At 47.0% G+C, this 23,616-nt stretch overlaps 1 protein-coding gene across 1 annotated transcript in view; it reads right to left on the reverse strand.

The window, feature by feature from the left end:
• Positions 1–258: 258 nt before the first annotated feature.
• The window catches only part of trpa1b (transient receptor potential cation channel, subfamily A, member 1b), a 163,080-nt gene continuing 139,722 nt past the window's right edge, over positions 259–23,616 (reverse strand). The window contains exons 24-28 of the mRNA XM_038808471.1: positions 12,691–12,873; positions 7,044–7,112; positions 6,838–6,948; positions 481–593; positions 259–397 (exon numbers count right to left, since the gene is read on the reverse strand). Coding sequence (XP_038664399.1) covers positions 286–397; positions 481–593; positions 6,838–6,948; positions 7,044–7,112; positions 12,691–12,873 — 588 coding nt within the window. The 3' untranslated portion in view covers positions 259–285. The remainder of the gene's footprint in view (positions 398–480; positions 594–6,837; positions 6,949–7,043; positions 7,113–12,690; positions 12,874–23,616) is intronic.

Consider the following 23,616-nt stretch of genomic DNA (forward strand, 5'->3'; position numbering starts at 1 on the left):
TTATATGAGTGTGCAACAACAAAGCAAGTCCATCAAAGTTGAGATTTAGACAGAAACACTGCACTTTAGCTTTGTTTATCAAATAATTGCAGCATATTTTGAACACAACACTATCCTATAAAGTACATTTATGCTGAGGTTCATTATGAAAAGTGTCTGAACTATGAACTTAATCTGTCTGGTTGAACATCATCGGTTTTAACATATCCCAGGTTTTCTTTCTCCCCCCCCCCCCCCCCCCCCCCCCCCCTTTCTCTTGTTGCCTTTTGGTTGCTGCTTGTTTTATTAGATTTCATTTTGGTCCTGCTGGTCCAGCTCAAAATGAATTCCCATTCTTTGACTGATGAGCATAAGGAGCTCATGCTGCTTCTGAATTGTTGCTGAAATGTCCTTCAACCTGCAGATTTAACAAGATGAAATGAATCAGCATAATAAATTTCAATGTAATATAATCTGAATTTAAAATTGGTGATTATGGACCTGTGCTCCTGTTTCCCCAGTTGTACTTCAAGCCTTTTGTGATCAATTCCATGACTCTGCATATCAATGGATGTATCCAGGATTTGTGATCCTGAAAAACTCCGGATCAAGGTCTGCAAAGAGAGGCAAGTTTGACCATTATCTTCTCATTGTGCTGCACTTTTTAAGAATAGTAAGAACTACAGCTATATTGCCACACAAGTTGCTCTTCCACTACGTTTGCAAACCACAAAATCTTTCCCCCAAGTGAACAACATTTTTATTACCAGTCATGTTATTTGAACAGAATTATGCAGTTAGATGGGACAAATAAATTCTGTGGCACTTGATTGTCATAAATAACAATGGACAACAATTGTGCATAGAACTTGAAACTTCATGACAATGGGCGGCACAATGACACAGAGGGCAACAGGGTGGCACAGTGGTTAGCACTGCTACGTCACAGCGCCAGGGACCCAGGTTCAATTCCAACTTAGGGTGACTGTGTGGAGTTTACACGTTCTCCCCGTGCCTGCGTGGGTTTCCTCCGGGTGCTCCGGTTTCCTCCCACAGTCCAAAGGTGTGCAGGTTAGGTGGATTGGCCATGATCAATTGCCTCTTAGTATCTAGGAATGTGCAGGTTAGGTTGCATGGATAGGGTAAGGGGAGGGAATGCAGGGGTGGACCAGGGTGCTCTTTCGGAGGGTTGGTGCAGACTCAATGGGCCGAATGGCCTACTTCTGCATTGCAGGGATTCTGTGATTCTGTAAATGGAGGATGATTTTATGCTTAATTGCTGAGCAAGTGTGCAAATTGCTCTATAAAAATATTTCATTCATGATGGGCAACAATTTCTGTTTAACTGAGGGGGAAATTCTCTACTGATTACACAGTAGTAGGAGGGAGATGGGTATGAATGCAGGCTCAGGGGTTGGAATCGTTATCTGATCTGAATTACCATTCCAGATTCTGTTTCATTTTAATCTCTGATCTTACTATATCAGGAAAAATGGACACAACATCTTGCATTTATATCATATATTTCACACTGAAAAGCTTTCTAAAGCATTTCACAGGAAGTTTACAAGACAATATTTGACTCCATGATGAAAATTCTGTGGGCTGGAGGAAGACATTGCTGGAAAATAGCCTGACTCATGCAATGGAATTCTCTGTCAGCAGGATCATCTGGTCCACTGACAGTGCACCCAAGCCCGTGGGTTTCCCGACAGTGTGGGATGGCCACAATGGGGAACCTCATTGATCGGCTGCGGGAACAGAGAATCCCGCTGTCAGTGGGGGCACGCCGTGTCGGATAATGCGGTTGGCAGACTGGAGAATCCCGCCCATGATTCCCGCCACAAAGAAGAAAATTTGGCCTCATTACTTATTTTCTCCAAGGAAAACAATCCTAACTTCTCCAATCTATCCTCATACACTACAATTGTTTATCCCTGGAATCATTCTTGTGAATCTCCTCTGTACTCTCTCCAATGTCTTCACATCCTTCGTCACATATTGCACCCAGGGATGGACGCAATACTCCAGATGAGGCCTAACTAATGTCTCATACAACTTCAACATGACCTCCTTACTCTTGATTTCAATGCTCCCATTAATAAAACCATAAGGTACTATATGCTTTATTAACTGCTCTCTCAACATGCTCTGTCATCTTCAATGACTTATTATGTACATATACACCGAGATCCCTCTGTTCCTGCAACTCCTTTAGAGTTTGTCCCTTTATTTTCTACTGTCTCTCCATAATCTTCCTGCCAAAATGAAATGAAATGAAATGAAAATCGCTTATTGTCACGAGTAGGCTTCAAATGAAGTTACTGTGAAAAGCCCCTAGTCGCCACATTCCGGCGCCTATTCGGGGAGGCTGTTGCGGGAATCGAACCGTGCTGCTGGCCTGCTTGGTCTCACTGTCTGTTGATTTCTCTTGTCTGGTGCACGATAGAAGCAAGGATACTGAAAAAAATATCCAGTGAATTATTCATCGTGTGTGAAAAGCATTGCACAAATGCACTCATGCAGTGATCAAAATCATAAGAAAGCACAGCATTCATTTTCACCATTTTGCTGGCAACATCCAGCTCCACCTCCTCACCTCCTCATTCAATTCCGCTACTGTTGCTGAATTATAGACAGCTTTTCTGAAATTCACTCCAATTAAATATTGGGGAAAACGGAAGTCATTTGTCCTTGGTCCCTAACCCAAACTGAAATCCAGAGCTACTGACTGCACCCCTCTCCCTGACACCTGCCTGAGCCTAAACTATAGTCTTGGTGCCATATTTGACCTCAAGGTGAGCTTCTGACCACATTTCAAAGGAATCACTAAGCGTGTCCGTTTCCACCTCCATACCATCACCTGACTTCGCCGTTACCTCAGTTTATCTGTGGTTGAAACCCGTATAAATACCTTTCTTACTTTTTACTTGACAATTCCAACACACTGGTCTCCCAGATTCTGTCCTCTATAAATTTGAGGTCATCCAAAAGCCTACTGCAAATGCCCTTACTTGCATCAAGTCTCATTCTCCTATCACACACCTGTTCACTGACCTAAATTGGTTCCCAGTCAAGCAACACCTCGATTTTAAAATTCCCATCCGTATTTCCAAATCCCACCATGTAATTGTTCCTCCCTATCTCTGTAATCTTTTCCAGTCCAACAACCTGTCAAGATATCTGCACTAATTTAACTCTGGCCTCTTGTACATCCCTGATCTCCATCACTCTACAATTGATTGCCAGGTCTTCAGTTGCCCAGGCACTAAGCTCTGGAATTCTCTGTCTAATTTCTCTGTCTCTCCACACTTCCTCTTGTTTCCTTTAAGATATTACTTAAAATTTATTTCTTTGACCAAGCTTTTGGTCATCTGACCCGACATCGCCTTGTGTGGTCCGGTGTCTAATTATGTCCTGTGAGGTGACTTGGGAAATTTGATTATATTAAAAGCACCATATAAATTATAGTTGTTGACAATTTTGGAAGATTCACATGCTCCTTTCTTGGAATGTCTAAAAAGAACAACAAATATTTATTTAATAATATTAAACTGCCGGTGACGGCATGTGAAAGCAGGTCGCACAAGAGGCTGCTCCTGCCAGGGTCCCAGTATTTTGATCCCTTTTACCCATTTTTATCGGGAGATTTTAGGTGGGGAGAGCGCAAAGGTGACAGAGAAATGACAAAAAGCTCGTTGAAAAAGGCTACGGGAAAGAAACTCGCTGTTAATAGCCCGTCAAAGGAATCGAGGGTGGGGGGGGAGAGAAAAGATGGCAGAGGTGACCACACCCATCACATCAGATACACTGGCTGGGGAGATGGCGCAAGAGTTGGAGATGTTTGGCAGGCAGATGGATGGCCAATTTTAGCGACAAGAGAAGATTAAAGCTCATTTAAAGCCACCATCGAGGAGGCATTAGGCGCGATACAGGAGCAGTTCGGCAAGACTGCCAAAGCTGTGGAAGAGCAAGAAGAGATGCAGTAGGGCTTGGAGGAGGCCTTGTCAAGGCACGAGGGTCAGCTTGCCTCTTTGGAAGCTGAGATGCTGCTCGTGGTGGACAGGAAGAAGGGTCTGAAGACCAAAGTGCAAGATCTGGACAACAGGTCGAGGCGCATGAACCTCAGAGTGGTGGACTTGCCGGAGGCTGTGGAGGGCCTGAGCCAAACGAGTATTTTTCAGAAATGTTCTCTCAGTTGGTGGGTGGGGATTGGACAGTGCACATTGGGCTCTTGGCAGAAGCCGTGGCCAGACGAAGTTACCAGAGGAAGGAACGGGTCCTGAAGTGGGCCAAGGGTCAGAACATCAATTGTGATGGGCACATGCGCATATACCAGGACATCGATACCAAACTGGTGAAGTGGCAGGTGGCCTTCAATAAGGTGAAGGCGGTGCTGTACAACAAGGGTGTGAGGTTCAGGGTGGTGTATCCTCCGAAGCTGAGAGTCACGCTGGACTCAAAGGATCACTATTTTGACGCGGCGGAGCAGGCTGAGGCCTCCATCAAGGACAAAGAACTAGGACTGATTGGAGGAAAATTGGCGGGAATTTCTGTATGTGAAAGTTGGGTCGGGCTGGCTGTAAATATTGCCATGTAGTGTGGTTTTTTTTGCTCTTATTATGCTTGGAGGTCAGTGGGAGGATTTCTTCTGGAGGCTAGGATCGTGGGGATGGTAGTGCGGGAGGAATTATATGATAATTGGAGGGAAAGAGAAGCATAGTGAGGATGCTAGGATTGGAAAAGGGAGTAGGGAGCATGTGCTTGAGGGATGGGGTTGTAAGCCTTTGTTTTAGTTGTTTTTTGGACAGGACCTGGGGTTGGGGTAACCTTGCTGGCACTAAAAAGTAGACTAGTGAACAGGAGTGGTGTGAGGGGAGGGGCTGCCACTTGTCAGGCAAATTTGGCAAGGCTCGATGAATCTAGAATGTTTGTTTGGGAGGGGAAGGGGATTAGTTGAGGCTGCAGGCAATCTGCCGGTTTGGGGGAGTGGGGAGGTGGTATGGGGTGGGGAGGGGTAGGGAGCTAACAGTGATCAGGGGATTTTCATTGTCTCGCCTGCTGGGTGGGGCAGGCAGCCATCCTAGGTGGGCCTGGGGCCTAGGAACTGGCGGTGAAGGTATTGGGCAACATGGCAGCACAGTGGTTAGCACAGTTGCTTCACAGAACCAGGGTCCCAGGTTCGATTCCCGGCTTGGGTCACTGTCTGTGCGGTGTCCGTACTTTCTCCCCATGTCGGCGTGGTTGACTCCGGGTGCTCTGGTTTCCTCCCACAGTTCAAAATGTGCAGGTTAGGTGGATTGGCCATTCTAAATTACCCTTAGTCTCCAAATAAGGTTAGGTGGGAAAAGACGTGCTGTTAGGTAATTTGGATATTCTGAATTCTCCCTCTGTGTACCCGAACAGGTGCCGCAGTGTGGCGACTGGGGGATTTTCACAGTAACATCATTGCAGTGTTAATGTAAGCCTCCTTGTGACAATAATAAAGATCATTTTTATTATTATGACGCCTCATGTTGGTAATGGCTAACTCGAGGGTGAGGGGGGGGGGGGGGCGGCGGTGAGAGGCCACAGACAAGGTCACTTAGAACGTGCGAGTCCTGGGGGGACAACTATAGAGGGTGAGGGTTTTTGCACATTTAGAGTTTGGGAGCTGATGTGATGTAGGGTGAATACTCACATGTGCATACAGACCAGACTAGGATCTGGAAAGCCTGTGTGAGTTAGGTGTTCCACTCGGGCTTTGATAGTAGGGCCAGAGGGTGCCGGTCTTAATTAATAAGAGAGTTTACTTTGGACGGAGAGGGTTATAGCTGATCAGGGTGGATAGTACATGATAGTAGTAGACACACTATTTCCCCTCCGCCGCCCCGCAAGATCAAGCCGCCACGTCTTGCGGGGCAGCTGAGGGGAAAGACGGCCACCGCGCATGCGCGGGTTGGAACCGGCCAACCTGCACATGCGCGGCTGACGTCATTAGGCGCGCCAGCTGCGTCATTCTCGGTGCGACGCCCCCACGGCCGAGATTAATGGAGCGCCGCTCCTAGCCCCGCCGGGTGGGGAGAATAGGGGGCGAGGAGCGGCCTCCGAGGCCGTTGTGAAACTCGGCCGAGTTCACGACGGCCCTCCCAATTTTTCCCGGGAGCGGAGAATTCCGCCCTGTATGTTCTCCCCGTGCCTGCGTGATTTTCCTCCGGGTTCTCATGGTTTCATAGAACATAGAACAGTACAGCACAGAACAGGCCCTTTGGCCCTCGATGTTGTGCCGAGCAATGATCACCCTACTTAACCCACGTAACCGGTATACCCGTAACCCAACAATCCCCCCATTAACCTTACACTACGGGCAATTTAGCCTGGCCAATCCACCTAACCCGCACATCTTTGGACTGTGGGAGGAAACCGGAGCACCCGGAGGAAACCCACGCGCACACGGGGAGGACGTGCAGACTCCGCACAGACAGTGACCCAGCCGGGAATCGAACCTGGGACCCTGGAGCTGTGAAGCATTGATGCTAACCACCATGCTACCGTGAGGCCCCAAAGTCCTCCCACTTTCCTCCCACAAGTCCCAAAAAACGTGCTGTTAGATAATTTGGACATTCTGAATTCTCCCTCTGTGTACCCGAACAGGCGCCGGAATGTGGTGACTAGGGGCTTTCACAGTAACCTCATTGCAGTGTTAATGTAAGCCGATTTATGACACTAATAAAGATTATATTATTATGATTATTTTGAATATTTGCATTTGTGGAAACTAAATTAAGCATGTTTAACTACCTCCACACTCTATCCTTAAATCCTTTCACCTGTATCGTGCAAAGTCATTGAACATACTTTCACATTTCACATACTTACTGAAATTAAACTGCCACATGGCTTGTTAGGATATACTGTTATTTTCTTGTGGTCAACTCGATCAAGAAACCAATACGGAAGTTTCTCCTCCAAACTGGTATGAAGATAAATCTGCAGAAATTGAATTGATTCAGTCGAAATGTCTGCATGATAATGTTACATTCTTCAGAAAGATTGAATAACTTCACTGAATCATACAGACTAACCTGCATTGCGATCCTTTTTAAAGATGCAGTTCTCTGAACTTCAGCTATGTCTCCCACTGCTAAACCAATCTAAATCCAAAATAAAAGATACATCAGAAGTTGTGCAGAATCTCTCATCAATATTTGCCTTTTCCATCAATTTTCCACTTTTGGTCGAAGTCTCACTGATAAGATTATAACTTCAAACCTTTGCTGGCTTCACAATTTCTTTTTTGCTTTTTTGCAGAGTAAGACAAATCAAAGTGTTGGATTTGCAGAACTGACAGCACAGAATGTCACTGAACGGCTGCAGGACAAACTGAAAGGAGAGAGCAAACAGACAGATATTGTGGTACATATTGGTACCAACAGTATAGACAGTCAAAGGGATGGTGTCCTGCAAGCAGAATTTAGGGTGCTAGCAAGTAGATTAAAAAGCAGGACTAGAAGGTAGTATTCTCTGGATTACTTCCCAGTGCCAAATGCTAATGAGTATAGATTAGGAAGTTTGATAAATACGTAGTTTGAGAGATGGGTGAAGGAGGAAGGGCTTAAGATTTCTGGAACATGCAGACCATTTTTGGGGGCGGTGGGACCTGTACAAAGCAGGTGGGTTGCACCAGAAGTGAAATGGGGCCAGTGTCCTTACACTGAGGTTTGTACTGCTGTTGGGGAGGGCTTAAACTAACTTGGCATGGGGTGGGATTCTGAAAGAAGGTTCAGCAGGGGGAGATGCACAGCCAAAATTAGAAGAGACAGCAAATGAGTTGAGAAGGCACACAGTTCTAGACCAGTTAAGTCACAAAGGAGTTAGGGCAGCATGATGGTGTAATGGTTAGCACTGCTGTCTCACGGCGCCGAGGTCCCAGGTTCGATTCTGGCTCTGGGCCACTGTCCGTGTGGAGTTTGCACATTCTCCCCGTGTTTGCATGGGTTTCGCCCCCACAACCCAAAGATGTGCAGGGTAGGTGGATTGGCCACACTAAATTGCCCCTTAATTGGAAAAATGAATTGGGTACTCTAAATTTATTTTTTAAAAAGTCACAAAGGAGTTTGGCAAGATTGGATGGTATTTATTTTAATGCAATGAATCTGACCGACAAGGTCATTTTTCTGGCCTTGGGTGTTTCTCCCCATCGAGGCCACACTTAGGCATTTGTTTGGTCCATCCCCTCGCAGATCGGGGTGCTAATTTGGAAGGTTGCCCCGATCTCTAGAACCCCGCTTTGAGCCCCCGCATAGTTTCAGGACCCCCACTTTACCCACTCGAGGACCCCGGAAACTCCCCCTCAGCCCCCCCTCTAATGAGCAAAGACCCCCTGTGGGCCCGACCCCTGACACTGCCAACCTGCCACCTGGCAATGCCAGCCTGGCACCTGGGTTGAACTGCCAAGATGCCAGGCTGGCAGTTCCAAGGTGCTCAAGTGCCAGGGGGCGTGCCAGGGTACTACCCTGCCCTGTCCCCCAAAACCCGTAGGTCTCTAATGGCCTGCAAGACCTCCTGAGATGCCTGATTCACATCTGTGGAAATCAGTGCTAGACGTCACCCTGTAGAGGTCTCGCAGGGGCAGCCATTGAGTCCCAGGCTCCTGATGAAAATGGCGTCCGGGTATTTAAATGAGTCTAATGGCTCAGTTAAATATGCAGGTCTGGATCATGCCCAGCAAGGGTATCCAAATCGCACTGGGCGGAACGAATCGGGTGACTTGCGGTTGGCCCGGCACCTGGCGGAGAGCCTGATTTGGGGCTCTTGCGGGATTCACCCGTTGTGTCCGGCTCCATGCCGGGCACAATGCAGTGGCCGAATCGCGCCCAATAATTTTCCATTTCTCTCTGGCCACAGGAGAGTTGCTGGAGGACTGGAGGATAGCCAGTGTGGTACCATTATTCAAGAAGGGAAGAATGGATAAACCAGGAAACTACAGACCAGTCAATCTAACCTCAGTGGTGGGGAAACTATTAGAAATTATTCTGAGAGACATAATTAATCTGCATTTGGAGAGGCAAAGATTAATCAAGAACAGTCAGCATGGTTTTGTTAAGTGGAGGACATGCCTGACCAACTTGAAGAATTTTTCAAAGAGGTGACCAGATGTGTAGATGAGGACAATGCATTTGGTGTAGTTTACTTGGACGTCAGCAAGGTTTTTGATAAGGACCCACATGGGAGACTGATAGCAAAGTTAAGAGTCCATGGATCCAAGGAAATTTGGCAAATTGGATCCAGAATTGATCGAGAACTGAGTGACGGAAAGCAGAGGATGATGGCCAAGGGGTGTTTGTCTGACTGGAAGCTTGTGTACAATGGAGTCCTGCAGGGATCAGTGTTGGGACCTTTGCTATTTGTGGTTTTGATAAATGATTTAAACATGAATATAGGAGGGTTGATGAGTAAGTTCAAGGTTGACATGAAAATTGCTGGGGTGGTAAATAGTAAGGAGAATAGCCTTAGATTAGAGGATGATAGAGACAGGCTGATCAGATGGGCTGATCAGTGGCAAATGGAATTCAATTCGGCTAATTGTGAGGTGTTGCATTTGGGAAGGACAAACAAGGCAAGGGAATACATGGTATACGGCAGTACCCTGCGAAACACTGAGGATCAGAGGAACCTTGGTGTGCATGTATCCGGGTCCCTTAGGGTAGCAGGACAGGTGGATACAGTGGTTCAGAAGCCATATGGTACACTTGCTTTTATTAGCCGAGTCATAGAGTTTAAGAGCAGGGAGGTTTAGCTGGAACTGCAAAACTTTGGTTATGCCACAGCTAGAGTATTGTGTGCAGTTCTGGAATCCATATTATAGGAGAGATATGATAGCACTTGAAAGGGTGCAGAGGATATTTACCAGGCTGTTGCTTGGGCGGTATGATGGCACAGTGGTTATCACTGCTGCCTCACAGTGCCAGGGACCGGGTTCAATTCCTTGGGTGACAGCCTGCATGGAATTTGCACATTCTCCCCATGTCTGCATGGATTTTCTTCCGGGTGCACCCATCTCCTCCCACGGTGCAAAGATGTGCAGGGTAGGTGGATCGGCAATGATAAATTGCCAATTAGCATCCAAAAGGTTAGGATAGATTACTGGGTTACCGGGATAGGGTGGGGGCATAGGCCTCGGATAGGGGGCTCTTTTGGAATGTCGGTGGAGACTCGATGGGTTGAATGGCTTCCTTCTGCACTGTTGTGATTCTGTGCATAGTTTTAGCTATGAAGAGAGATTGGATAGACTGGGATTGCTTTCCTTGGACCAGAGGAGGCAGAGGGGGGCATGATTGAAATGTATAAAGTTATGTGGGGCATAGACAGAATAGACAGGAAGAAACCTTACCGCTTGGTGGAGGGATCAATACCAAAGGGCATAGATTTAAGGCAAAGGGCAGGAGGTTTAGAGGGATGTGAGGAAAAATGTATTCACCAAGAGGGTGGTGGGAGTCTGGAACTCACTATCTGAAAGGGTGGTGGAGGCAGAGGCCCTCATAACATTTAAGAAGTAATTAGATGTGCACTTACGATGCCAAGGCACAAGGCTATGGGCCAAGTGCTGGAAAATGGGATTAGAATAGTTAGGTGGTTGTTTTGGACCAGAGCAGACATGATGGACTAAAGGACCTTTTCTGTGGTGTAGGCCTCTATGACACTAAGGTGCCTGTGCTGGTGTTAACTGGAGCTTTTTATTCTGCTCCAATTTCCCTGTTCTTTCCATCATATTTGTTTACATTCTTCATTTTCAAATACTTATCCAATTTCCTTGCAAATTATAAGATCCTTCCCTTTAAACTAGATATGACTCCCCCGGATTGAATTAATCACTGTGCTGAGTTTCTACTCCCAATTGTTGGTACTTGTGAGGTCTCTTAAAATTAATTTGGATTTTAGTTGCAAAGATATTGATATACATCTTTTAAACATTCATAAAATATAAAAATGATTCACTAAGAAACTGACTAGTGTGTAGGAATACACCAATAAATAATTTTGCATAGTTTTTCAAAATAATTTCAATTATTTAAAATTTGGTTACTCATAGTTAATGGATTAGATGCTCTCATTAAAACACTTATATTTTGTGAGAAACACATTTACAGCTTTATCAATAAAACTGTACCAGATTACCACTCATAAATACATGAAGGAACATTATTTAAGTTTGTAAAAAATATATAGCTTGGCATGGAGGGCATGAGAGGGTCAATGTGTTGCTTGGGAGGGCATAGCTTGGCATGGGGGTGGGGGCATGATGAACCATATGAGTTGGTTGCAGCATGACGTGGCATGGATTGACATGGGGTGTGTGTTGGGTATAAAAGGGGTGAGGGCTGATGACCTTTCTGATTTTGTTATAAGTGGGACCAAATTCCACAAGACCGAGGCAGGCCTGTTAAACACCTCACGTCCACAGCCTGCAGCCTCTGTGACTGTCTCATAACTTCCTTCCAGGTGGACTGGCATGATAACAGCCTTCACCCATGCCCCTCCAATGAAAATCCTGTCCTTGCAGGTTCTTTCTCACAAGGCGTTGTGCTGAGAAGGGAATTTTCCCAACTCCTGCTATCTGCCTCAAAGATGAAAATCTAGCTGTTCAGTTGATGTGGCTTGAAGATAACACATCTTAGGATCGGCTCTCAAAACCGTATCAAACCTTGATGTGGAGACGCCGGCATTGGACTGGGGTGGGCACAGGAAGAAGTCTTACAACACCAGGTTAAAGTCCAACAGGTTAATTTGGAATCACGAGCTATTGGAAGGTAGCTCCTTCATCAGGTGAGTGAAAAGGTAGATTAAACAAACACAGCATATATAGACAAAGCCAATGATGCAAGATAATACTTTGAATGTGAGTCTTTGCAGGTAATTGAATCTTTACAGGTCCAGACTCTGCGACTGGAGAGGGGGATAATCACAGGTTAAAGTGGTGTGAATTGTCTCAAGCCAGGGAAGTTGGTAAGCTTTTGCAAGCAGATGGTGGGGGGTTAAATGTAGTGAGACATGAATCCAAGATCCCACTTGATCCCATGATTAGAAAGGGCAAGAGGGAATGTGGGAGGATTTCCCATCTTTTGCAAAGGTCCCTAATGGGCAAACGGTGCATCTCCACCAGCCCGGCAACAAGGTTCACCAGATTTTACCAGGCAGCCTAATGCCCAGGCGTGTGTCTTGTGTTCAGATTTGACAAAGGGTCATCTGGACTCGAAACGTTCGCTCCTTTCTCTCCCTACACATGCTTCCAGACTTGCTGAGATTTTCCAGCATTTTCTCTTTGGTTTCAGATTCCAGCATCTGCAGTAATTTGCTTTTATCCAGTGTTTCAAATGAAGTTTGTGAAAGTGCATCATTACAATGGCTGTAATTAAAGTTCTCAGAGTAACAAAATAATCTTTCATCATGGACCAGCATATATTTTTAGGAAGGCAGAAATGAAAAATAGTGAATGAATGTGGGTTAAGTAGGAAAAGCGGAATGAAAATTAGAGACACCAATAATGTATTGTTGTCGTGGTTATACTGGAAGTAATTATAACTTTTATTTCAGGGCAGAAAACAGTTGATCGTGAATTTAAATTACATTTCTGTCATGTGCTGTCACATATCTGAGCAGCAGCTCAAATTCCTTCACTTTTTGTCATGAAATCACTCTGTTTTTGTCAGCAAATGTACACATAAAACTTACCAGTAAATTCATGAGGAGGATTGGCATAACCAACAAAAACATAATTAGCATTCCAAAGGTCAAAGCAGGGTATGGCATGTTGCCTGCGCTGTATGGAATGAGGAAGTCCCCATTGTAGTTAATATCCCCGACCATCATTGCAAGTGTCTTCATCAGGGAACGAATCGGAGTTTTATATTCCAACTGAAAGGAGAAAATGTATCTTGTCAATTTTCAACATACACGTCAAATGATCTTGGCTCAGAAAGTGCATTTTCTTCATATTTATTTGAATTGCCTTGTGGCAGTTTCCTACATTACAGGCAGTGCTGAAGAATGGGAAATTTTTACAAATATTACTTATAAGTATTATGCCATATGCATATACGTGTAGGTACATCGAGAAACACCTCCGTTTTCTGATTATGGCTTCACATTTATGGAGGGAATTGTCGTAAACTACTGTTTAACAGTGGTAACATTTTGAACTTCTGAACTCAAGGGTGGTTATGTGTTCAAATTTTTGTTAATAGGTAAGCGCATAAACGTTATAACTATTGTTCAGGGGTTGTAAGCATATTAAGGAGGACAGTTTGTGACCCAAGAACCTTTTTACTTCAAAAGTTGTCAGATGTGCTGCAGAAATTCAGAGGGATCTATTTATGTTTTGCCTTTATTAGCCGTGTCCTAGGGTTTAAGAGCAGGGAGGTTATGCTGGAACTGTATAAAATGTTGGTTGGGCCACAGCTAGAATATTGTGTGCAGTTCTGGAATCCACATTATAAGAGGGATGTGATGGCACTGGAAAGGGTGCAGAGGGAATTTACCCGGATGTTGCCTGGGCTGGAGAGTTTTAGTTATTGAAGAGAGTTTGGATAGACTGGGGTTGTTTTCCTTGAAGCAGAAGAGACTGAGCAGGACACGATCGAGATGTATAAAATTATGAGGGGCATGGATGGTGTAGAAAGAAGAAACTTTTCCCCTTGGTGGAGGGGTCAATGACCAGGGGAATAGATTTAAGGTAAAGGGCAGGAGGTTTAGAGGGGATGTGTGGAAAAGCCTTTTCACCCAGAAGGCTGTGGGAGTGTGGAACTCACTGCCTTAAAGGGTGGTGGAAGTAGAGACCTTTATAACATTTAAGAAATCGTTAGATGTCTATTTGCGATGCCAAGACAAACAAGGCTATGGGCCAAGTGCTGGAAAATAGGATTAAAATAGTTAGGTGATTATTTTTGACCAGCAAAGATGAGATGGGCTGAAGGGCACTTTATGTGCTCCAGATCACTGTGACTCGACAAAACAAATGGAAAGAAAACTGAATTTTATGTATCTGTATCTATGTTCTTAACTGCAAAGTCAGCATTTGTTGCCCATCCCTACTTGTCATGGAACTGAGTGGCTTGCTCGGCCATTTCAGAGGACAGAGACAGTAACATTGCTGTGGATTTTGAGTCACATGTAGGCCAGACTAGTGAGGACACTGGATTTCAACCCAAATTAGTGTCAGTGAACTAGATGGATTAATGAAGTTACATATCACCATTATCTCATAGAAATTCTAACAGGACTAGACGGTAGATACAGGAACGATGTTCCTGATGGCAGTGGAGTCCAGAACCAGGAGTCACTATCTAAGTAAAAAAGGGTGAAGCATTTAGGACTGAGATGAGGAGAAATGTCTTCACCCAGCCAGTGGTCAGACTGTGCAATTCACTGCCACTGAAAGCAATCGAGGCCAAAACATGGTGGGTGGGATTCTCCATCGGCTGATGCCGGAATTGGGAAACACCATTGGACGGAGAATCGTTTTGACGCCAAAATCGTGGGGTGATGCTGCTGACGTTCCAAACCATGGTCTGCTGTAACTGGACCAAGCTCAGGAGCGCCGTTGCAATGTCTTGGTGGCTTTGGCACATGGCTACCTGTGAGAGGGAAGCCCTGTCCTGGGCGTCGCCACCGCTTGCACAGAGTGCCCTAGGCCTTGGATGTGCTGATCCATGGCCCAAACCTTCGTCCCCAAGGCCTCCATCATGGACGCCACCCATGCGGTGTTGGCCTGGGTGGCACATCTCCTGCTCACATTTGAACTCCTCCACCTGCACCTGCAGGTGCTGGATGCTCACCGCCAACCCTCATGTAGTCGATGGCTCTGTGACTGCATCTCCACAATCAATGGGACTGTCTCCAGAAGACGGAAACCCATAACGACGAGTCAGAATACAGGAAGGAGATAGAGATAGAGAACCTGGTGGAGTGGTGTAGCGACAACAATCTCTCCCTCAATGCCAGCAAAATACTGTACACACCCCTGTCTGCATCAACAGGGCGAGGTGGAGATGGTTAACAGCTTCAAATTCTTAGGTGTGCACATCTCCAAAAATCTCTCCTGGTCTACCCACATCAACTCTACCACCAAGAAAGCACAACTGCCCCTGTACTTCCTCAGGAAACTAAGGAAATTCGGTATGTCCACATTAACTCTTCCCAACTTTTACAGATGCAACATAGAAAGCATCCTATTGGGCTGCATCACAGCCTGGTATGGCAACTGCTCGGCCCAAGACTGCAAGAAACTTCAGAGAGTCGTAAACACAGCCCAGTCCATCACATGAACCTGCCTCCCATCCATTGACTCCATCTACACCTCCCGCTGCCTGGGGAAAGCGGGCAGCATAATCAAAGACCCCTCCCACCCGGCTTACTCACTCTTCCAACTTCTTCCTTCGGGCAGGAGATACAGAAGTCTGCGAACACACACAAACAGACTCAAAAACAGCTTCTTCCTCTCTGTTGCCAGACTCCTAAATGACCCTCTTATGGACTGACCTCATTAACACTACGTCCCTGTATGCTTCACCCGTACCGGTGCTTATGTAGTTACATTGTGTACCTTGTGTTGCCTTATTATGTATTTTCTTGTATTTCCTTTTCTTTTCATATACTTAATGATCTGTTGAGTTGCCCGCAGAAAAATACTTTTCACTGTACCTCGGTACACGTGACAATAAACAAATCCAATCCAATCCATCTGGACGGCAGCTAATCCCTGGAGTCAGCACACCCTCCAACCGTCCCCCTCCCTCGGGAGTTCCTAACACCCTCTGCTGTATCCCAGTATATGCACCAGATGGTACCCCAGGAGCCTCTTCACTAAAATGCTCAACCGAGGTAAGTGTCTCTGGGATAGTGGAGGGTGTTGGAGACAGTTCTGATGGGAAATGTGTGTCATCCTCGGACTCGAGCTCAGGGGTGTCCTGGGCCTCAGGTCAATAGCTCGGCTCGCGTCCGTGCCGGTGTTATTGTCGCTGGTCAGGACCTGGGGTTGAGGCTGTGACTGGGGCTGGGGGTGGTGTTGGGGGGGGTGACACACGTGCCATGGGGAAGCACAACTCAGCGGGGTCTCACTTCCTCGCCCAATGCCGAATCTCCACTCCGGCAACTGTCCTTTCCCAGGCAGGCCGACCACATCCAGTGCCCTCTGCTCATGTCCGCCGTCCCCCTCAAACGCACAGTCTGAGACAGACAGATGCATGCAGCCCAGGGATGGGTAGCTGGTGGCTTCAGTGGCCAGGGCACCTGGCCATAGCGGCCGTAATGGGTGCCTGCATGTGGTGCAGGGTGGGTGACTGCTGCCCTCTGGGTGGGGGCAGTGGGGTAAAGGGTGTGTGGGACGGGGTTGGTGCAAGCGGCATAATGCTGTCTACTCACCCTGGCTACCCTGAGGTCGTGCAGTTTCTCCGGCACTGCTGGGCAGTCCGGACGGTGTTGCACACGGCACTGACAGCCTCTGTCACCTGGGCCCTGTCGCGGCGAACGGTGGTAGCTGGCAGCCTCCTTCCCGGCCTGGGGTGCAGGGTTGCCCGCCTCTCATCCACGGTGTCCAACAGAGTCTCAAGCTCGGCATCTGTGAAACAGGCTCATGCTCTCCTTGCTGCCATCTTGTTGGCTGGGATGGTGCGTGTGGGGAGTGAAGTGCGTATATGCGGCTGCAGGTTTTCAACCTCCTGAGTGTCAATCCTGAACCCGGCGAATCCGGCACCGTTTCTCATTGGAATCAATTGCGTTCCACGTGGTGCTGGTGCTAGTCCCTTAATGGTCGATAAATTGGTCCAGGCGCGGCGCCAGTTTTGTTGTCGTAGAAGTCCACCACTCCTGCCCCGGCATCTCAGGAAAGGAGAATTCTGCCGAGTATGTTTTCAGGAAGGCGTTAGACATGTCATAATATCCACTCATGTATATAATGAGATCCAGACAGGCAGTTATTGACACACAGGATGACCAATGAACACACGACACAGAACAACCAATCACCAGACAAGACACCACCACTATAAAGCCCACAGGGCATTAAGACTCCCGCTCTTTTCAGGACCCAGACACTGAGACAGTCAGAGTGCACAAGTCAGTGGACATTATTGCCATGTGGTAGCTAGTAAGTCTGGTCGAACCAGTAAGAGGTTGTCAGTAGGATTAGTGGAGTGTCAACCCACAGCTGAACATGTACAGCCGTTCATAGTTTAAATAAAACCGTGTTGGATCATCTCCGGTGTTAGACGTTTGTTTCTAGCTTCCCTGCATCCAGTTGCAGTCAACGTCAAACCAACCCGCCTAACACATCAAGATATAGCTCTTGGGACTAAAGGGATCAAAGGATATGTAGGGAAAGCAGGAAGGGTGATGGGTTGGATGTTTAGCCACGATCATAATGAATGGCGGACCAGGCTCAAAGGGCTAAATGACCTCCTCCTGCTCCTATGTTTCTATTACTGAGATGAGCTTTTATTCGAGATTTATTGGGCGCGATTCACCCAAAAAAATGATTAAGGGCTGGATTCTCCCACCCCGCCGACCGCGCGAACACCACGGGCGATCCGCGTACCATGGAGAAATCCATCGACCTTGGGCGGGATTTCCCGGACGCAGGGCGGAAGCGGCCAGAGAATCCCGCCCTAAGTGAAATTTTGGGTGAGTTTGGCGGGGTGTTTCCGCTGGCTTTCTGGGTGAAAGCCACACCAGTATTCACCCACACTTGGGGCATGATCTAACAAAAACAAAATAGAGTGGTTCTGGGCTGAATTAGCGGGGTAGTTCCTGACACTGGTAGTGCCAGGAATGACCCCACTATCTAACAGCACTCTGTTTCTTTTTGTGGCCCGCGGAAAAGTCCCGAGGCCGCACTTAATGTCCTTTCTTGCACTGAGGAGCAGAACACCTCACTGCAGAAAGAGATTGGGACGCCATTTTTAAATGGCTACCTGATTTCTCAAACCCCCGACGCGACCCCGGGACCCCACCCCAATGCCCCAACACATAGACGAGCGCCCACCTGGACTCCATCTCACATGATCCATAGTGTGAGCAAAAGGCCAGCCTGGCAGTGTGACTCCCTGGCAGTGCCCTCGCCAGACTGGCAGTACCACCCTGACACCCTGGCAGTTTCAGGGTGGCACTGCCAAGGTGCCCAGGTGACACCTTCAGGGTGCCAGGCTGGCAGTGCCAAGGTGCCTGGGTGGCACCAGTAGTGTCAGAGTGCCAACCTTGCCAGAGGTCAACCACCTGGGGGCCTCTGATTAACTGGGAGACCAACCCAGATGACGGTACACCTGGTCTCTGTGGGCACGAGTACTAATCGGCACTCGGCTGGGGTGTCTTCGGCAAGGTGGCCGTTCCATCCAGTGTCACTGAGTGAGTAATCCAGATGCCCAGGTTAAAGCCTTGGGAAGCACAATTTAATGGGTTCTTAAACTCACTTAACCGTGTGAGAAATGGAAGGGAACCACATCGCGACATTTCGCAAGATCTGGTTAGATCGGCCATTGGGAATCCTGGGTTGGCCTCTCCTGTGATCTACCGGCAGCATCCGATTCCGATTCCGACAGTACACGGCTGGTCAATCGTGCCCTTAGTCATTCTTTTGAGCGATAGGGATTTCTCCCGCGTCTTTTCAGCAATGTGGAGCTGAACCTACCAACGAGACCGGCTCCTCAGAGATCGAGGTGCCATTTTGAAAGGGTGCCCCCGTCTCCAAGTGAGCTTAAGCGTCCCCCACATGCCCACCCATGGGCAATGCCAACGACCCCAGACATGGGCATTACCACCCCTCCTGAAGTAGGGTCAATGAGGGGCCCACCAAATGAGGGGCCCGGGCCCACCCACCCATACAGGACCCCAGCCCCGTACAGGACCCCTCCCCTTTACAGGACCCTCTCTTTTGGCTCAACCTTTGTTGCTCTTTTATAACTACAGTGTGTGTTTAACCCATGTACGGTGGACAAATAATCACACAAGTATTTTAGTACAATCAGAGTTTATTTACTAGACACAAGGTTATTTACTTAAGTAATCACACGTTCATGCACATTGGACTATAACTAGTACACTTAAACGACCTTAACTTAACTTCCAGGTGACCGGCAGATATAGAGTAGATAAGGCCTTAACTGGTTCCTGTATTATGGCGGGGCTGGAGTTCTTGGAGGTAGTTTGTGTTCTGTTGTCGTCCTTCGATGGATGTCGTGGGCCCTTGAGCTTGGCTGGTGTTGATAGCTGTGCTGCAGTCGAAGATCAGTCGAAAGAGAGCAAGTGATGGGTGCGCAATGTCTTTTAACCGGCTTGGGTTTTCCCTGCCCCTTTTGTGGGTGGTCTCTGGGTCACCGTCAATCAATTGATCAGTGCTCCATCCCCCTGATCGGTTACGTCCAATCAGGGCTGCACATCGATTTTGGGGTGGGCACTCATTGGCCATCCTGGGAGTGTTCCCGAGCAGGGGCTGGTACCACAGCATCTGGGAGACGATTTAATGGACAGGATAGTCCAATTGTTCCTTTAATTGCCTTTTAATGGCAGGTGTGAGTTTCTGCATAAAGTTTGGGCTGCAGTTTGTATATTTGCAGGCTTCAGCTTGTCTGTGTTCAAGGTTGGCCGAATTTCCCATCACTCTTTGCGGGAGGCCATTTTAGATGGCCACACCTTTACAAAGTCCCTTCATAAGCCCCTTCATCCCACCTTTCATGGGCATGGCCCTCCTCATGCCTCAACCCTTGGCAGTACTAATCTTGCACCTAGGCACCCTGACAGTGCCTCTGGAGTGCCAGGGTGTTGCCCTGCCCTGTCCCTGACCACCCATGGGACTCCATAGCCTTCGGTACTTCTGGAGTGCAGAATCTGAGAATCTAGCAGGAGCTGGAAAATTGAATCATGCCAGTATGAAAACAGTTTGCAATTCTCCTGAAGGTGGGTTAATGTGAGTTGGGTATCCCACTGACTAGTGACATGAACGCCATTTCCATTAATTACCATCTCATTAATGCTGTTTAAATCTGCTCATGGCACCTTCCAATCATGCCAATGGGAAAACAAGATGGTCTAAATCACTTTTGAAAAAGGATGGCATGCAGCAGTCAGACCTCACTTTGCTTACAACGTCAAGGGGAGTACAATATTCATAGCCCACCTGCCCCAGTCTCATTGTGAAGCCTCACTGCTGGGGGTGTAGGGTTACTGGGGGATGCTGGAGAATAACAGGCAGGAACTATGAATTTACATCCTGAGCTTCCAGGTATATTTCTGGGATGCAGACAGTGAGAGAGGGAGCAGCAAAGTTGGCCTTGATGTTATAGTGCAGAACTACAATCTTGCACTCCAGAACGAATGGCATGGTTTCAAATCTAAGGTAGAAGCAAATCTGCATGCAAGGGGTCTGAGGCAGTGTGGGAGAAGCGCACTGCGGGACTGAGAGGCACCCTCTAATTTGTTGGTGCCAGAAGATTAAAATTGAGTCAGAGCTGAGAGAAAGGAGGAAAGCTTTGCGAAGCTAACCATTAGAATCCGTGCCTTTTGCTGCACTGTAACAGGCAAATGTCAAAGTCATTGGCTTAATATCAGTCACTGCATTTCAACATTAATACACAGGAATGTGAAATTTGGGATTGCAGATGTTATGGCCCAGAGTTTAGAAAACTCCAAAGTATACTATGGAGTTCACCTGACTCTAACAGTGTATCGCTTTTGGCTAGGAGGAGCAGAAGAGTCTGCCTTTCAGGTGTTATTCAACAGAGTTCTTAGGCGCTTTTCATCAAAAAATAAGCTTTATTCTATGAATTTAGTTAATATTTGTAGAAACACACAGTAAGAACTTTTATCAACTACAAACATAAAGACCCCACACAGCTACAGACATCTATGTATAACCCTGAATGAATTCCCCCTTAACTGTTCCAATTTAATAGCAAAATCCAAGTAAAACCAGAAAGCCCTTTTCATAGGTGTGGCCCAGCATATGGCTTTCTTACTGTGACTTGTTATTGATACTCTTGGTCCCCTTTCCAAACAGCAGGTTTGAATTCCTTCCAGAAAGCAATTATCTCTTTTAAGTTATCAAGCAGTCTGGAAACAGCTTTTAAAATGAAGATAGAGAAACACTTCTTTCAACCTGTGTAGTTCAAACCAGTCCAAACGCAAAATTAGAATTAGAATTAGAACAGTACAGCACAGAACAGGCCCTTCGGCCCTCGATGTTGTGCCGAGCACTGATCACCCTACTCAAGCACACGTATCCACCCTATACCAGTAACCCAACAACCCCCATTAACCTTATTTTTTTTTAGGACACTAAGGGCAATTTAGCCTGGCCAATCCACCTAACCCGCACATCTTTGGACTGTGGGAGGAAACCGGAGCACCCGGAGGAAACCCACGCACACACGGGGAGGATGTGCAGACTCCGCACAGACAGTGACCCAGCCGGGAATCGAACCTGGGACCCTGGAGCTGTGAAGCATTTATGCTAACCACCATGCTACCGTGCAAAACAAAAGTAAAAACTCACAGAGCCACAGCCCAGCTCCACCCACGCAATGACATCACTGAAGCCATGTGATAATACAAAAACATTTCTTATCGGGACACTCCCATACACAGGCAAGCATTAAGTAGCCATAGGTGCTGTGCTGCATGTATGGTGTCCCATCAATGAAACACTTGCATGTGATTTCTAGAATTGGCATTCATAACAAGCCAAAGGGCATCCAGTCCTTAATCATGAGCAATTTATTGTTAATTAGAATGCTGGATCTGAGATTGGAGACTGAGCTGGGTCAGGTTGCACATATCATTCTGACCTTCTCCAACCTCTGTGGGATTCAGATGTCAAATCTTACGGATGGTACCTTGGTCACCTCCATGTGCCTGTTGGCATCTCCATTACAAGGCCGTATCAACAACATGACTAGTATGGCAGAAGCCACTATACAGTTGTTTTTGGTTCAAGATTGTGAGTGTTACTATTTTCAAACATATTCATTAATTTATTCAATCTATTTCATAGAGAAGGACAAAACAATAATGGTTTCAAAGCTCAATGTTTTCTATTTGAGGGTTTAAATACAAAGGAGGAGGAGAAGAACGGACAGGCTTCCCCGAGCGCAGTGGCCGGAGAGACAATACCACACAAGGTGTGCGCTTATCCTCAGCTCTGGTGGATCATATCTGTCACATTCTTAGAGAAGACCTAATGCCCCATTGCGGCAGTGGCTATCACCTGCCAGGAGACTGAAGGTCACCGCCAGACTCAATTTCTTAGCTTGCGGAATGTTCCAGGGGTGCACAGGTGACCTGTGCGGTATCTCACAGTCCGCTGCCATACCTTGATGCATCAAGAAGAATACAGATGCCCTTAACAGCAAGCCACATCACTACATGTGGTTTGAGCTCAATGAAGTTGCGAGGCAAAATTGAATGAGTTTGCAGTCATTTCAGTCTTCGCGCGAGTGCAGGGTGCAATCAACTGTACCCATATTGCATTAAGGGCTCCATGGCTGCAGCCCCTAATGTTTATCAACCATAAAGGCTTTTATTCCATCAAAGTTCAACTGTTGTGTCATCATTGGAAGCACATAATATGAGTTTGGACCAGGTACCATGGGCGTTGCCATGGCTTCTACATCCTGAATCAATCCCTGGTGCCTCAATATGTGAAGATGTTGAGTACGTAAAGGGATGGCTGCTTGGGGATAAGGAGCACCCATTGAAACGCTGGCTCATGCATTGGTCTCTGACTGGTTCCTAGGAGAGGTACAACGCAACTCACAGCTCCACACAATTTCTAATCGAGCAAATCATTGCCATTCTGAAGATGTGTTTCTGATGTTTGGAGCGCTCCGGTGGGATACTGCGGCACAATCCAGATAAATTAATCTGCATCATGTGCCTTTCACAACCTGGCGCTGCAGAGAGGAGATCCCTTGCCAGAGGGAGAAATGAAGGAGGATGAGAGCTACTCAGAGGATGAAGAGCAGGAGGGGTAGGAACCTGAAGAGTGAGCATCCAGGAGAATAAAGGCCACAGGAGGAATAAAGGCAACGTGAGATGGCCACATTTGTCCTGGATCTTAATGCCAAAGCATCGCAGTCAGAGGGATGTCCAACCAGACCAGTCATATTGAGAGCAAGTTTAACATTCAGACCTGAGCCTTCTAGCCTCATAATTGACCAGGCCATGATTTCTAAGAAGATGAGCGGTGTACCCTGTTCTCTCTGGGAAGTGAAATTCAACACAGCAGCGAGAACACTGATACAGTCGATGCCACATTAATGACCAGTGACCAGTGAGATGAAGACATGGTTGGCCCAGCTCTTGTCATATGGCATTAACACTGAGGAGATACAACTGCTGCTAAGTGGATGGGGCCACAGGCAGAGGGTATTCTGGTGAGCTGGACATTCTTGGAGTGTTGGGAGTGGAGATCCCTAGTTTGGCATCTTTCCTATCTGTCAGGAACCAGTGTGCCTTGGATGGAGACAAAAAATAGATAGAAACATAGAAAATAGGAGCAGGAATAGGCCATTCAGCCCTTCGAGCCTTCTCTGCCATTCATCATGCTTATGGCTGAGCATCCAACTCAGCAACCTGTCCCGCTTTCCCCACATATCCTTTGACCCCTTCAACCCC

The sequence above is a fragment of the Scyliorhinus canicula genome, chromosome 10 (genome assembly GCF_902713615.1).
Source record: "Scyliorhinus canicula chromosome 10, sScyCan1.1, whole genome shotgun sequence".
Classification (NCBI taxonomy): domain Eukaryota; kingdom Metazoa; phylum Chordata; class Chondrichthyes; order Carcharhiniformes; family Scyliorhinidae; genus Scyliorhinus; species Scyliorhinus canicula.